We start from the raw sequence: 15,535 nt of genomic DNA on the forward strand, positions 1-15,535 counted from the left end.
CAAGGCCGTTCTTAACACATCCAACTTTCTTCTCATCAGGACACTCATACTTGCTCGTGCATTCAGACTCCGACACATCCTCAAAGCACTTTGTGCCTGGCGGGGGAGTGTTGATGGGCGGCGACGGCGAAGGCGTCGGCGACGACAACGGCGGCGGCTTGGGGGATCCGCACTGGCAGGAACCCTCGACGCAGGAGTAGACAGCACCGCCACCGGCGCACAGCGGCGAAGAGCAGTCACTGTCGCTCTTGCACGAGTCGGTAGGGGTCGGCGGAGGACTTGAGAAGCTATCCACCTCGGCCTTGAAGCGCTTCTCGATCTCGGCGTCCTTCGCCTCGCCTTCAAATTCCCCGAGGTCCACGAAGTAGATGTTGTCAGCCTCGGCACCCTTCGTACCCTCCGACGGCCTGGGGAAGTAGCCCGTCGCGTCGTAGAAGTACAGGCTGTTAGCCAGCCATGCGTAGCTGTCGGCGTTGAGGCTCGCCCGCGTGGCCCCGCCGCCTCTTTTGAGGTCCTTCTGTGCTAGCGTGTAGACGCCGGCAGGGCCGTACGCTTTGGGTCCGATGTTTTCACTGCTGCTGAGATACTGGTCCGAGACTAAGCGTGCCTGGTCAGCGACTCTGAAAAGTGAAGACAAACTGTGAGGGTTTTCTTACTGTGAGGCTGGCCAACGGCATCCAGGTGCATCATTTCATGCAAGAAATACTGGCCTTTGTTCTTCTGCCAGTCTGCAATCTCGGCGTACGTGGTGTCGCCTCTCGCCAGAGCTTTCTCAATCATCTCGAACTTCTCTTCCAGAGAGTCGAGTCCAAAGTAGATTGGACACAGAGTGATATGCTGGAAGGTGTAGCCAAACCAGCCTTTCTCCGTCCAAGCGTAGCCGCCAACCGACCCGCCGGTTATTGCCTTGCACCATCCCTTAGTGTCCTTGCAACTGGCAATAATGTCAAACTTCTTCTTGGGCCTGTGGTCCTGAATTCGGTGCAGGTTGTCTGTGGGTTATGGTGTAAGCAACACTGTCACAGCGTTTCGAGGTGTGGAAGCCTCCATACCAACAATACGGCCCTGCTGAGAGGAAAAGTCAGGACCGATGTAAGCCCTCCACGTCGCAATTTCTTTTGCGGACTGCGGATTCTTTGCGCCAAAGTTGGCAAGCGTCAAAGCATCCCAGGCGGCAATTTCGAGTGCGAGCTTCTGTCCGTCGTCGCAGCTGTTATCCTCGAACTTGAGATCACCAGCGTATGCCCCGACGTTCTCGTTCTGAGCCTCCAGGTCTCGAAGGCAAGTCTCGGATGGGTTCCAGAGGTTACCGCAAGAGCCGGGAACCGTAACAGACTTCCCAACAAACGGATTTTGGATGGATTGCGGCCGTGGAGGGTCTTTAATGGAGGAAGGGGGTGTCTTCGGATCAGATGCGGAGGGGTTTTCGGGATCAACATCTCTGCGCGTCGTGTGAGGGACCGCAAGAGATGTTCCCGCCAACAAAGCCAAGAGTCTGAGAGATGTGACCTTCATGATATTGAAGTGTATAATAGGAAAGTATATAGTGGGGGAAGTGCTGCTGAGGTCTTCTCTGTCGTCTCTGTCGATTGAAGTCGTTGTCGTTGACTGAAGTCGTTTCTGGTGTCTTTGTTGTAGTCTTACGACTGTTGCAATGAATACTCAGAAGATTAAAGAAGAGGTTGAGGATGAATTTCTGGCTTTCCCATTGATGATTATTCAAGTAAGATATATATACCTTATCCATCCACGAAGTCTATGTAAGAGAAGAAGAGTTCAATGTTGCTATGCGTGCATCGACTCCCAGCCGAGCAACTGAGCTGAGAGCCGTCAGCCTGAAAGTGGACTTCCATCTATTTACGAATCTCACAGCCCCTTGAACCTAAGTGTTCTAACACCATCAAGATGAATGGCCAAGGCCAGGATGGGGGCATATTTTCCCCAGGAAAGCATGGTGTCCTGCGTGGTAGAGGCAAAGAGTGCGAAAAAGCCTGGCCCCCAGTCTCAGCTCCGAGCGCCGTGCCTCAAGATATGATACATCTTGGAATTGGTGGAATCTGTAGTGGACATTTCAGAAGGTCGGCAGCGCTTAAATCGGGCCTCTCCTCTTTTTTGAGCAGTTTGCCGCCTGCGAGCACACCTTGTGTTGCGAAGGATAAGGCGCAATTGCTGCTTAGCAATTGTGGTTCCACTTTTGTAACACCTTGTTGACTGAAGGATGACTCTGATGGAGACATTTATGATGGGGGCCAGGATAGATCACGAAGACACCTGTATGGCTAGCCTATGACATAAAGAGGGCAAAAGCTGAGCTGCAATACTGAATACCACCATGGGGCTGGCTGGTGCACACAGCCCCTCTGCGACCAGGAGAAAACGCATGGTGTTGGAACCCCATCACGAATAGCCACTCGCGCACCAATCAGTTCATCGACACAGCCACGCGTTGCAACACATCCATTATTTAAGCACCAACGCCAAGTCAAGATCCGCGGTGCGCATTTGAAATCACGTGACCCGCAGTCGTCGCTACGCTCCGTTTACAGGCAGGACCAAAAGCCCAACGGTGACGAAACAAACGCGGCAATCAACAATAAACACCTCTTCCACTCTTAGCTAAATTTCGACATCATCACCATTTCGGACAACACGACGACATCATGTCCGTTCAGATACATGTGTCCCGTCTTTGCCTTTTCTTGCTGCTCATAGTTGCGGCCGCCGCGGCAGCATCATCATTGTCCCATCCACCGGTCCCTGGCGTTGGTTTTAGCCTCACACCAGACTATGGGTACGAGACCCCAAAACGCCCTCCGAAGCCGATTTTATTGACGCATTTTCTAGAACCGCAGCCATCTACTTCCAGAACGGGTCCCACGTAGAAGTGGCCCGGATCGAGGGAAGCCCAGCGTACAAGTCTTTCATGCGCAAACACGACAACACCGCATCCATTGTTGAAGACGTAACCGGCATCTCCTTGCTGCGCAACGCCGTATGCCCTCCACTTCAGCCGCTCGGCCTTTCTATCTGCGAGAGGGACCCCGACTTCGACAGTTGCCAGGGCCTTTTGCGGAGTCTACAGTCATCGGTCGCGTCTTACCTAGGCACGACATTTTGTTATGCCGGCGTAGTCGTCCCTGACCAGACTTGGCAGTATCAAGACTACATTATCAACAAAGCAATCAAATCAGTCGGCCTCCGTCTAACCCACCGGGTCTTGGGCGCTGCGAAGTTGGTTATGTGGGCCAACCACATTAATAACCCAGGCTCACCGCGTTACGAAACGCAAGCCGTGCTAGCAGTGGATTACAGCGACTCTGGGCTGAATGTTAATCTATTCGCCGACGACAAAGGAGTTGCGGACGTTTTACGCCAAGTCTACGACCAGCAACTTGGCGCGGATCGTCGGGAACAGCCCGGCCATCTTCAAGCCGTCAAAGCCTTACTTACAGAGGTTACTAAGCTACCATTGGGAAATGATCTTTACGGACACCCCATGCCAGATAAGATCCAACGAGTTGTTCTTTATGGTGATGCAGTAATGGATGAAGGATTTCTTGATACGTTGAAGGCTGTTGTTGGTGTGGACGTGGTCGACAACGCCCGCCCCTTCGAACCCGTCTTCGCGGCTGCGGTTGGTATGGCGACGTCTGCTTTCGAACGTGAGAACTGGCTGGACTTCAACGTGGAGCCTGCTTTCGGATGTCGCTGGCGATCGAGGCTCTATGATCCCCCGAGTGAGGAACTTTAGCCACATCAACACATATTCTGGTCATTAGAAGAATATATCCCTGCTTTTCCTGTGCTTAAACCACGACGTTTTCAATTATGTTCACTAGCACCGTCGTCATCTTTATCGTTACCGCTATTATTGTCGCCGCCCTTATCACTTTCCGTCCTACTACCATCCTCATTGTAATCACGAAGTGCACAGCAAGTATTGCCGCCCAGACTCAGGAAAGTTAGGCTGTCTCTACGAGAAAGCATTCCATCGATTGTCAGGAACAAAATGGACCCTATATGCAGAAGCATTCATATGCGGTCGTATGCGAAGAAGGCAGCGGGGAAGCGTGGAGCCCCAGGATTAGTCCGGAGCCGTCGGAATTGCGGACTACTCCGTGATGTACCGGCCGGCATTTCCGTTGTCGCCGAGGCCGAGCAAACATTTGCGTAGTTTTCACCTCTGAACGCTAACTTGAATGGAGCCTCTTCGGTCCCGTTTGCTGGGGAGGTGCTCAATGGCCTATGGGTCCTGACGTGCTCATCTTGTCCTTGATATCCACCTCTTCCCATTCGCAATCAAGTGCCAAGATTCTGGGAGTACTAAATAACAAGTCCACGGAAATAGAACAACTTACGGACTTCAGCCGGACTTAAGATTTATCTTTTGCCCATCGCAGATCCTGCCAAGCAAATCGTACGGTTGACAATTGTGACGTTTGAACTTCCCGCGATCTAGTGACTGGGCTACATAAATACTGCAAAGACCCCAAATTCCATACCGAAAACCAAAATACTACCATTTCATGCTTGAAATCTAAGATCTTCACAGATTCCCAACACTTCGCCTTTTTCCATTCACCTTGTCCCGATACTTAGCATGTCTGACAACCCAGGCACCGTCCTGATTACCGGCGCAAACAGCTACCTAGGGCTCCACGTCATTGACCAGGCTTTGAAGCGGGGATACAATGTCCGAGGAACAGTTCGGTCCCAGAAAGCTGCAGACAAAGTCCGCGCGACTTTCCCAAACGACTATGGCTCAAGGTTGACGACCATCTCCATCGAAGACCTCACCAAGCCCGAGCTCTTTCACGACGCCTTCGACCAAACAACAATAGGCGTCATTCACGTCGCCAGTCCTGTTCACGGCCAAGTCGAAGACAATGTACGCGACATGTTGAATCCTGCCATCAAGGGTGCCACGGGAATCCTGGAAGCCAGCAAGCTGTACGGCGGTGCTGCTTTGAAGCGTGTGGTTCACGTTTCTTCCTTGGCGGCAATGCTTGACAACTCCAAAGACCCTCGTATCGGATACGTCTATGACGAGTCTGACTGGAACCCAACGACTTTTGAAGAGGCCGCGTCTCTCAAAGATCGGGCGGCTCTTTACTTGGCATCAAAGGCGCTTTCGAAAAAGGCAGTTTGGGCATGGATGGAGGATAACCAGACCAATTTCGATCTCAGCTGCTTGAACCCTGCCCTAGTCCTGGGTCCTCACCTAGAGGACATTGGCAACTTGGACAAAATTACGTCAACTTCCAAGCTTCTTTGGCAACTCATGGACGCCAAGGAAATCCCGGAACTACAGTGGACCGGAGTTGTGGACGTGCGTGACACGGCTGCTATGCTTGTTGCGGCTGTGGATACACCTGCGGCTGGTGGCCAGAGATTCTTGTTGGGGCATCACTTTGACTGGCAGACTGCCGCTGATGCAGCCAGGGAAGCTTTGCCAGAGGTCAAGAATCGAGTTCCTGTTGGTAGACCGGGAACCGGTAAGACGGCAGCTTTGGAAAACCTGTATCAGGTTGACGGGAACAAAATCGTGGAGGTTCTGGGTTTTCCGTACCGTCCGCTGCATGCGACTGTGAAAGACACGCTGCAGCAATTCCTTGCGGTAGAAAGCCGCCAGTAGAAATCTCTTGGGTACCTCATCTTTTAGGACTTTCCTTGCTTTTGTAATATCTCGACGTGACTCGAAGTGATATGCAAAGGGCCGAAACTCATGAGCTAATCATGAATGGCTGTTGTCATAAGCGACTTGTAATGTCGAGGACGACTGTCTGCCGTCGTTGTAGCCTACGAAACTTCGTCAACGCCAAGACAATAACGATATTTGTGGTCATTCAACCAGCCTGCCAATGTTGTCAACTCTTGGCAAATCAATCTAGATCTAGTCAATGCAACTGTAGTGATGCGCGCAGGGATCGGATTTAGACATCGAGTAAAGATAACCCCGACCCCCTCACACAGACGCCAGCGAATGACGGATTTAGCGGAATACAAAACCTACAACAGCCGACAGGTATTAAACAATATTTGCAGATCCGGTATAAACTTGTAGTTGCTTGAAGCTGTTGAGAGCATATTGCCTCCATCCCGCAGTGCTGATGACGCAGGGTATGATATGCTGGAGTAAACTCAAAGCCGGTTTAATTATCGTCTTGGAAAAACATGACTTGGCGAGCAAAAGCACGGAAGGTTCGGTCAACTCATCGTACAATTCTGGGCATAAAGAGGAGACCTTTGAGATTGTTTAAAGAAAGAGAAAATGCTTTGTTTCCGTTAACCTGTCCGACAGCAGGAAGCATCCGACCCAAATTGAAATCAAAGCTTGCCACATCGACATTTCAAAATGGCTTTTTCTTGTCTGTTGATGGTCCTCCTTGTGTACTTCAACGGTGCCCTTTCAGTACTTTCAGATGTTCCTGAGACATATGAGTACATTGTAGTGGGATCCGGTCCAGGTGGCGGTCCGCTCGCTGCCAATCTTGCCCGGGAAGGGCACTCAGTCTTGCTCATTGAGGCTGGTGATGACCAAGCAGACAACATCAACTCATATATGGTCTACAACAATACACCGGCTATCAATGATCCACTCACGCGATGGGACTTCTTCGTAACGCGAGACACGCCAGAGATTGACAACCTCTACGACTTCACAACTTGGAATACAACTGACGGCGACTTTTACGTTGGGTTGGATCCACCTTCTGGCTCTACACGACTTGGAGTTTACTATCCACGAGCTGGCGTACTTGGCGGCTGCGCTATGCATAACGCGGCTACGATCTCTTTGCCTGCAGATGTGGACTGGCAGGACATCGCCGATCTGACTGGAGATGAGACATGGTCGCCAGCGAATATACGCAAGTATCTTGTCAGACTAGAGCGATGCAACTACCTTGTCAACGGAAGTACTGCATCTCACGGTTTCACGGGATATCTTGACACTTCTCAGAGTGACTATTCCTGGGCTCTCAATGAGTCGGATGTGTCTACACTGGCTACGTATGCGTCCACAGCTCTCGGGTATCCGCCAGGAATCAACTCCACTGAGCTTGCTATGTTACTGGGGAGGGACATCAACTCGGACGATGTGGAACGCGATAACCTCCTCGGGGTGTTTACCCCTCACACCCACTCTCGGAATGGCGTGCGGTCCAGTCCAAGTAATTACATTCGGGCGACTATGGATGACGAGAGAAAGTTCCCATTGACACTCCAGCTAAACACCCCTGCAACGAAGATCATATTCGAAAAGCCCACAAACGGAAACACGGCACCACGGGCTATAGGAGTCGAGTACCTTCAAGGTCAAAGCCTTTACTCAACAGATCCTCGTCATGACCCTTCCCAGGTCGGTGTACCTGGCAAAGCCTTTGCGTCGAAAGAGGTCATCATCGCTGGTGGTGTCTTCAACACCCCGCAGCTTCTCAAACTCAGCGGTGTCGGCCCAGCGGACGAGTTGGCGAAGTTTGACATCCCTGTCGTCACAGACCTTCCGGGTGTCGGCATGAACATGCACGACAACCTCGAGGGAGTCATCTACGGCACGTTCGAAAAGCCAGTGGTTGGATTCTGGGATATGTTCATGCGGACCTCAGTTGCCGAGCGCACGCGGGATATACACTTCTACTGCGGGAGCTTCAACTTCATCGGCTTCTTCCCGGGTATGCCGGGTTGGGCGGAGAACGAGTCTGAGTGTGGCTTCATGCAGCTCCATCCGCGAAACATCAACGGCACCGTCAAGCTAAGATCCACCGATCCCCGTGAGGCTCCCAACATACATTGAAATGGTCGTAGGCCAGGCGGCCGAGAGCTATGCAGCACAGCAGCGCGTACGCGCCCGAAGGCGCGTAGAGCCGCCTTAACTACGTAACTCTACGGTTTTAAGGCCTACGATTTTAAAAGAAAAAGGAAAAGACTCTTTACGTTCTTTGCAGATCTAGAATAAAAAGAACGAGATAAAAAGCTCGAAAATCCGCTAAAAAACGAGTAAATTAAGCCTCTTGTCTCTGTGAGGATGATAATGATGTCTGAGCTAACTTCTCGCCCCTTGAGGGGGGCTAGTAATCTAGCCTCTAAACGCTAAAAACGCCGAAAAATCCAGTGGGCCCACTAAACCCCGTTCCAACATCTTGGGTTCTTCTCTCAAGGCGATGACGCAGACCTTGACTCAATGGTGGAGGCGATCAATCTTGCGAGGTCCGTTCTTACCAACCTGACTGACAACAAGTTCACTGAGCACCGACCTTGTCGCCAAGGTGCTACGAGCTGCACGAACGAGGAGCAAAAGGCTTTTCTTCGAGCTCAGACCTACTCTCATCATATTACTGGATCCTGCGCAATCGGAGCAGATGATGACCGGATGGCTGTGTTAGACTCTAATTTCCGCGTTCGTGGAGTACAAGGGCTTCGGGTCGTTGATGGATCCGTCTTTCCGGTCCAGCCTGGAGAGGTGCCAACACTGGCTACTTTCATGATCAGCGAGAAAGCATTGGATGATATTCTTGCGGATGCTTAGGGGACTTTCATAAGGAACTTCGAAGGTCCCATCTGTTCTTAGATCTTCGTTCGAGTGGCCACAATCAAAATGAATGCTTTCTATCCAAGGGAAAGCACTAAGGTCGTATCAGAAGATGTTTGTAATATTAAGCTATTATATACAATGAACATCAATCGCAGGAAATAAGATAGCGCGCACAGATATACTATGCAAAAACTTTCAACAGACACATTAACACCCGCGGACATTATCGGGCGCGATAAAGTTCTACACCTAGAACCAATGGAACTCTCCCAAAGCAGGAAGCATGTACTCCACATCTCTGGAGTTGAGAATGGAGGTGCAATTTTCCTTATCAGCAGGAATTGTCGGGTGGCATGTGGACTCGCAGACGGTACCGCTCTCTGGCAGCTTGCCCTCCGAAAAGTACTCCCGGACAATCTTTACAAGACACTCGCTTGGGTTGGAGGTTGCCCCATGACCAGAAGTCTCTTGAATAACGACAGCGGATCCAGGATGCCCCTCTGACACATGGAAGGCGTTTCTGAGAGGGGTAATTGGGTCGTAGCGGCTGGAGGTGATCAAAAGCGGCGCGGCGGGTGCGTTCGTGTCGTTGGCACTTGCTGCAGGGCTGATGTAAGGTCCGGTGAAAGGGTAGGACGGGCGGAGCTTGCGGCCAGCACAAGCGATTGGGATTGCTCCCGACACGCCAGTGCCGGTTGTCTCGGATTGGTTCTTCAGGTAGGCTACGACCTCTTCATAGAAGGAAATGTTGCGATCAACCACCTCATCAACAATGTCGGAGCAGAGAACGCCTGCCAGGACATCCGTGTCCCAGTTGTACTGAGGAAGCTCATCGTCATCGGAAGCGTCGCACACGAGTTTGATCGAGTCCGAGGGAAGGAATGCCGTGAGAATGGAGTAGTTGCCATTCATAAGAGCGCCGAGACCGAGAGCAAGCGTCTCGAATGAGGTCAACGGACCGTACAACATGGAGAAGATCGCTTGACGGATAATGGGTGATGTAAGCATATACGGCCGATCGTTGAAAGAAAAGGACACCGGCGTGTTATCCATGTCGTCAATGACGTCGGCGACACGAGCCTTGATGTCGGCGCCGGACTTGTCAGATGATTCAATCAGAGGACAATCTTCCCCAGATTCAAAGCAGAGCTCGTAGAATTGGTCAACAATCTTCTCAGCATCGTTGATGTCATTGCGGAAGGTCTGGGAAGACAGTTAGCATCGCACGAATGCACTAAAGAAAGTATAGACTTACGCCAGCAGAGAAATCATCAGCATCAACCACAGCGTCAATCCACATTCTCTCAATACGCTCAGGGAACATGGAAGCAAATGTGTTCCCCAGGAAAGTTCCATAAGAGATGCCAATGTAGTTAAGGCGAGCTGCCTCAGCATCCTTAGGCTTAGCCTTGCCTGACTCCTTCCAGCGCAAGTCGTCAATGCGATCGATAATTTCCACCATGTCGCGAGCAACGGACGCGGTGTTCATGTGACCCCAGATGCTATCAGCACCATTTTCTTCGCAGAGAGCACTCTGAGCAGAAGCGCTCGCCCAATGATATCCAATGGCGTCATCAATCGGGGGAAGATTGGAAGTGCGCTCCTGAGAAAGCCTCCGGGCGAACTGGTCTCCCTTGAAGCAGTCGGCGTGTGGTGTGCTCGTGTTGACGCCACGTGGGTCGAAGCCGATGATTTCGTAGTTCTCGCCAATCACCTTCTGCAGACCGGGACCCCAGGAGTAGGCGAAAGCGGTACCGGAGCCGCTTGGTCCTCCGGGGTTGATGAGCACGCTGCCGGCGAAAGATGGGTCGTCATCCGGGACTGCGGCCGGGAGCTTGACAATACCGATGGCAGCGGTGCTATTTTTGGTTGGGTTTGCCCAGTCGAGCGGGACTTCGAGACGGGCGCATTGGAAGCCGCTACCACAGTCGTAGTATTGCAGGTCTTTGGTTGGTCTTGTGTCGACCCAACTGAATGCTTTCGTTGAATTTGTGCCCCTCGCAGACAGAGGCAGGGAGACTGCTTGAGTGAGACTGACTAGAGAGCCAGCCAATAGAAGAGAGGACACCATCGCGGTGAATCAGTTAGATATCAATTGCAATTCCTCTTCTATGTTGATGACAGGAAAAATGAAGAAAAATTGGGTTTTAGTTGTCGTATTAGCGTGATGGACTTGTGTTAACATCAACAACAAACTGGAGGCAGCACGAGGTATTTCAACAAATTGACAAAATCCTCCCTCAACGACCTATTCTCCATTTTGTGATGCTCAGCTTGGCGTACAGTCAGTTTCGTAGCCACAAACGGCATTCAAGAGTCAGTCGTCACCGACCTTTCCCTGCAGGATCATGATGCTAGTCCGCCTGCTAGGCAGAGATATTTCGCCCTGCCAGTACTGCCACTCTTGCCTTCTCCACGTTGGGTCTAGTCGCATCCGTCAGCACATCCTAATTGGCACATTATTGTTTATGCCCCATTATTGCCCGCGCAACTGGCACGCTGCGGGCTGTGCCGCGGCCGACCTGGCAGTCGAAGGATGTTGTCGCGTTAGCTGCAGGTTTGTGCCTCAAGCCGGCAGCCGATGCTCCAAGGCTTGGGAGCCATGAAGGTGAACGTTTTGGGGACCTTCTGTCTAACGCCAAGGCACTAACACACCAGCGGGTGGCTGAATCGTAATACGATGCTGACGTCCACCTCCAGCCGTGTCTGGTTCGGCCGCCCGCATGTCGCCCGGATGACGGAGGTCTGTCGGGCGCCGCAGAAGGCGACCGGCAGACGGGGCGTTATTCCAAGATGCTGGCGTCTTGGCTGATCTACTGAGAACAATATTCTAACGTCATGTTGCACGATATGAGAGCAAGGCATTATAGGCCCATTTTCAACCTGTGTGTGACTAAAGGCGCGTTCTCTGAGACTCAGCCGCTCACTCTTGCAGCAATTTGACTACGTCTGATTGAACTGCGTGGAAGTATCTAGCAGATGATCTCCAAGATTATTATAGTTGAAAAATGAAAATTGGTACAAACTGCCCAACGATCAATGATTTCACGCACGTCTGCTCTGATGATTGAGCTGGCTCGGCTCGAAATGGATTAGAAGACCATTATCTCTTCATTTTGCCTGAGAAATTACCGCGATACTCGTGGCCGCATGTTCAAGTTCTTTGCATTTCGAGATACAGACAGTGTCAGGCACGGGGGTACGGGGGTGAATCGGAGCCCGTAAAGCCGGGAAGTTCGGGCTGCATGCTTAGCTGAATCTAAGTGCCCCATTTCCCCAGATCCTTCGTATGAAACAAAAATGGACATTTTCAACCAATCAAGCTAGTGTTTGTCAAAATGTGCTCCAGGGTTGAAAATTGGGTGGGCTGGCATTACGTGTGCTGGACCGCAGCGCTGTGCCGCACAACTCGCGTGCCTTGACTGATGGCACCTAAGCCTAGAAGTAAGCTTCTCAGCCCCACGCTAGTGTTCTGTGATCCTTCCATGAATCTTCGAAATACCAGAGATCCCCCTCTGTTTTGGCTGTTGAGACGGACAACATTTGGTTCAACGTGCTTTTAGTGATTTCATTTACAACTCAATATCCAATGCGGACATGACCTCCGAGTGGGGTCAATCACCGGGTTTGCGTCGCGTTGGGACTATTCCGGAGAAAAGTGCTGAGGGAACCATGGTATCGTATCACTCATTACTTTTTACAATTGATCGTGCTTTGGTATCATTACAAATAACATCATGAATGCAATGCCCTCTTTGGCCCCAAGTCCTGATCAGCTCAAAAGAAGCCACTTCCAGATCGGATGCACAGGTGTCTGTGCTGTGCTCTTCTATCATGCTTAGACCCTCGGGTTGAGCAGGTATATCGTCCACCGCATGGCTGTTTACAGGTTCTTGGGCTCAAGCTGCTCCTCGGGAGCATCGACGACTCGACGACCACCCTTGGCGCGTCTGTCGGCGTCAAGTGACTGAGCGAACTTGGATCTTTCTCGAATGACGGGTCCCTTCCAGTAAATGAGGTACACTGGGATTGTGACGAGAAAGGCGAGGCATGCGAGGATCGTGCTCGCGTACTCCGTATGACGCGTCTTGCCAATGTTCTCGTAGAGTGGTGTCGAGTACATGGCCGCAATGCCGGCGAGGAAGTCTCTGGCGAAGCCATTACCTCCTGTTGCTGATGCACTGTAGGGGCCGTAAGCTGCGATGGTGGTTAGCAACCATGCTGTGATGTTTAGGATCAGATACTTACCAGCAATCATGTAGTCCACAGTACTCATGTAAATAGCAAAGTTGGCAATAGCGATCAGGCACGAGAAGATCATTGGAGCGATCCAGTGCGACTCAGGGGGTCCCATAGACGTCCATGCGAAACCAAACAAGCCGATTGTCTCCAATGGTGCGAGATAGAGGAGCCATCTCAATCGACGCTCAGGAGGCAAGGCGTCGGAGCCTTTGGCCTTGATGACTCTTTGGTCTCTGATGATCCAGGGTACGTAAGAAATGTAGGCAATCAAGTATCCGATGTTGATCGGAATGAAAGCCCAAGCTTTCTCGAGGACGCCGAAACCCCACTTCTCAAAAACTGGGTTGAAACCCTCTTGGAAAGTGAAGATAAGAGCGTCGGAGAAACCAGAAAGAAGAGAGCAAGAAAGGACAATAGGCTCTCGTAGGAACATCTCGAAAGGTCGAATCCAAGTGATCGCGAACTCGTGGGCGGAGAGTCGGGGCTTCTTGACCTCATTGGGTCCATAGACGTTCGTGTCGATGCCAGCCTCGCGCTTGCGCTTTGCTTCCTTGTCCATGAGGATAGTGGAGCGACTCTCAGGCATGAAGAAGTGAACAGCCTGAACAGTGACGCCAAAGATGAGCTGGATCCAGAAGTTCCAGTACCACGGTAGGAAGGCTTGAATTGGGCCGCCGACCACAGGACCGACAGAGGTACCGAATACGGAGGAGAGAACGACAAAGAGGACTGCCCACTGTTGGTCATCGGGTTGGTAGAGGTCTGCCACCATTCCCAATGTGACACTGCCTCCTGCTGAGCTCAGACCGCCCTATGGGGTGTTGGTCAGTATCATCGACATTGATCATCACAAGATTGTGAAGGCAATTGAACTCACAAGACCTCGAGCGACAACGATGGAAGCAAAGTTGGGTGCGAGCCCGCCGAGGATTTGCCAAATATTTACCAGAAACAGGGAACACCTGGGGCTTTTGTTAGACAAATTCTCAAATCCAGCATCAACCCTTCATATTGGCTTTCAACTTACTGCAAGATCTTCCATCTTCCAAACTCCTCACTCCATGGCGCCCAAAGCTCGCAGCCAAAAGCGTAAAGCACGAGAAACGCACACTGTGATGCACGAACAGCCTGCTCACTGACTGCAAAGTGCTCACTGAGCGGCGTAACAGCACTCGGATAGACGCTTGTGTTGAAGTTCATCGAGACCTGGACAGCGAAGATGGATGAGAGAAGCATCCACTTCTTCCATGCGGGCCACGAGTAGCCGAGCAAGTGATAGCACTCATCCTCGGTGATGATGCGCTTGCCGTCTGGGGTGGATTGCGGTTGATTACTCTTCGAGGTGATATTCTCGTGGGTAGTCGTTCCTTCAGACTCCTCGTCTCTGCCTGGTGCGTCTTGGAAAAAGCCACCGGTCGGAGCTTCTTCCTTCTCTCTTGGTCGTTCCGGCTTTTCGTCGAAGCTCGGGCCGACTCGTGTTGCGCTGCTGTTGCGGGTGAGGTTCGCTTCCTCAGGTGCGTTCGTGCCGGACGTGGGCGGGTTTTTCGATGGTGGTGTGGAGGCCATGGTGACTATCTGGTAGCAAACAGTCCCGGCCCGAAGACGTGATGTGCCGGGCTGCCGATATGTGATGTCGAATGCGAGGTGACGGTGACAGTCTAGGACCAAATGTTCCGAGGTCTTACGAAAGGCATGAAAGGACGAGACCTAGCGTGTGAAATGATATGACAGCTGATAAATGTCAACCAACGGCGCCCCGGATTTCGATCTCTTAGGCCGTCCAACGTCTTTATCAATGCTCGGGGTCTCCACGATATGAAAGATAAACTCCGACAGAAAATTGGAGTTATGACGCTATCGTCCCATGACGCTGGCGTTAGTCGGGCCTTCCCAACGGCGAAAAGGGGACCTTGAAGGATCCAGAGCCCCAGTATTGGACGGTCATTCTGGTCAGCATCCTCACTTTATTCGGCCGTTATGTTTGATGGAGTCGTGCCACAGAGGAGCGCCAACCGAAAATTCATCTTTCCATTCTCGACTTGGCGGGCTGAAAAAATCGCGAAAAGGCTGTTGCGTTCGCATCAATACTGGACCTTGACATCATACTTTGTCGGTGGGTTTGCCCGATTTGCGGGTCAAGGGTGGGAACAATGACGGAAACCGTGGGGCATGCGGCGGGTGAGCCGCATCTTGGATCGGCGACAGTCACGGAGGTGGTGTGGGTTCATGCCTGCTCGGATTTCCCAAACTGGGAACCCGATGTCCGGAGGTGTGGTCAAACCGCGAAACCTGGAGACCGCGGTCGCACGCAATGCTGTCTTTGGCGATGCGATAAGCTATGTCCTTTCCCCAATCTTCAGTCTTTTGACAGATGATTATCCTGCACTATGATGTTGAAGAGGGGTGGTTCATAGGATGAGGAGCTCCCCGTGGGGATGAGGAAGAACTGTCGGTATTGATTTAAGTAGGGCTGGTCTCGGCGCCGTCATTGAGATAAGACTTGCGGCTTTCCAGGACATTGAAATGTCGCACGGCTGATTCCCCTCTATTCCCATTTCTCGGCCAGAGATGAATAGAGCGGCTCGGTAAACAGGCCGCATGGCAAGCAAGACTTGACCAATCATTCTTGACAACCACACAGTGTTGTCTAGAGAAGCTTTTCATACTTCTTGTCCGACAAGACGCCAAAAACACAAGCAATGGTATCCGCCACGTCCAAGACTTGCCAAGTAGAAAACTTGTTGTCGGCGTTTACCTCCA

At 51.6% G+C, this 15,535-nt stretch overlaps 5 protein-coding genes across 5 annotated transcripts; 3 read left to right on the forward strand and 2 right to left on the reverse strand.

The window, feature by feature from the left end:
• Positions 1–2,660: 2,660 nt before the first annotated feature.
• On the forward strand, positions 2,661–3,751 carry CGCS363_v010616 (uncharacterized protein; the record flags this gene model as incomplete). Its single annotated transcript, XM_036642465.1, has 2 exons — positions 2,661–2,791; positions 2,845–3,751. The coding sequence occupies 2 exons, from the start codon at positions 2,661–2,663 to the stop codon at positions 3,749–3,751; spliced, it is 1,038 nt and encodes a 345-aa protein (XP_036492123.1).
• An 849-nt stretch (positions 3,752–4,600) lies between these two features.
• GRE2-0 (NADPH-dependent methylglyoxal reductase GRE2) lies at positions 4,601–5,635 on the forward strand (the record flags this gene model as incomplete). The annotated part of the gene is made up of 1 exon (XM_036642466.1): positions 4,601–5,635. The coding sequence occupies one exon, from the start codon at positions 4,601–4,603 to the stop codon at positions 5,633–5,635; it is 1,035 nt and encodes a 344-aa protein (XP_036492124.1).
• A 720-nt stretch (positions 5,636–6,355) lies between these two features.
• On the forward strand, positions 6,356–7,795 carry CGCS363_v010618 (Choline dehydrogenase; the record flags this gene model as incomplete). Its single annotated transcript, XM_036642467.1, has 1 exon — positions 6,356–7,795. One exon carries the CDS (start codon positions 6,356–6,358, stop codon positions 7,793–7,795), a length of 1,440 nt encoding a protein of 479 aa, XP_036492121.1.
• A 987-nt stretch (positions 7,796–8,782) lies between these two features.
• CGCS363_v010619 (putative hydrolase) lies at positions 8,783–10,604 on the reverse strand (the record flags this gene model as incomplete). Its single annotated transcript, XM_036642468.1, has 2 exons — positions 8,783–9,736; positions 9,789–10,604. 2 exons carry the CDS (start codon positions 10,602–10,604, stop codon positions 8,783–8,785), a joined length of 1,770 nt encoding a protein of 589 aa, XP_036492122.1.
• Positions 10,605–12,416: 1,812 nt separating this feature from the next.
• kojT-0 (putative efflux pump kojT) lies at positions 12,417–14,341 on the reverse strand (the record flags this gene model as incomplete). The annotated part of the gene is made up of 4 exons (XM_036642469.1): positions 12,417–12,730; positions 12,782–13,586; positions 13,653–13,737; positions 13,803–14,341. The coding sequence occupies 4 exons, from the start codon at positions 14,339–14,341 to the stop codon at positions 12,417–12,419; spliced, it is 1,743 nt and encodes a 580-aa protein (XP_036491422.1).
• Between the last annotated feature and the right edge of the window lie 1,194 nt (positions 14,342–15,535).

This window comes from Colletotrichum siamense, assembly GCF_013390195.1.
Source record: "Colletotrichum siamense strain Cg363 chromosome Unknown KSG_Cg363_contig07, whole genome shotgun sequence".
Lineage (NCBI taxonomy): Eukaryota > Fungi > Ascomycota > Sordariomycetes > Glomerellales > Glomerellaceae > Colletotrichum > Colletotrichum siamense.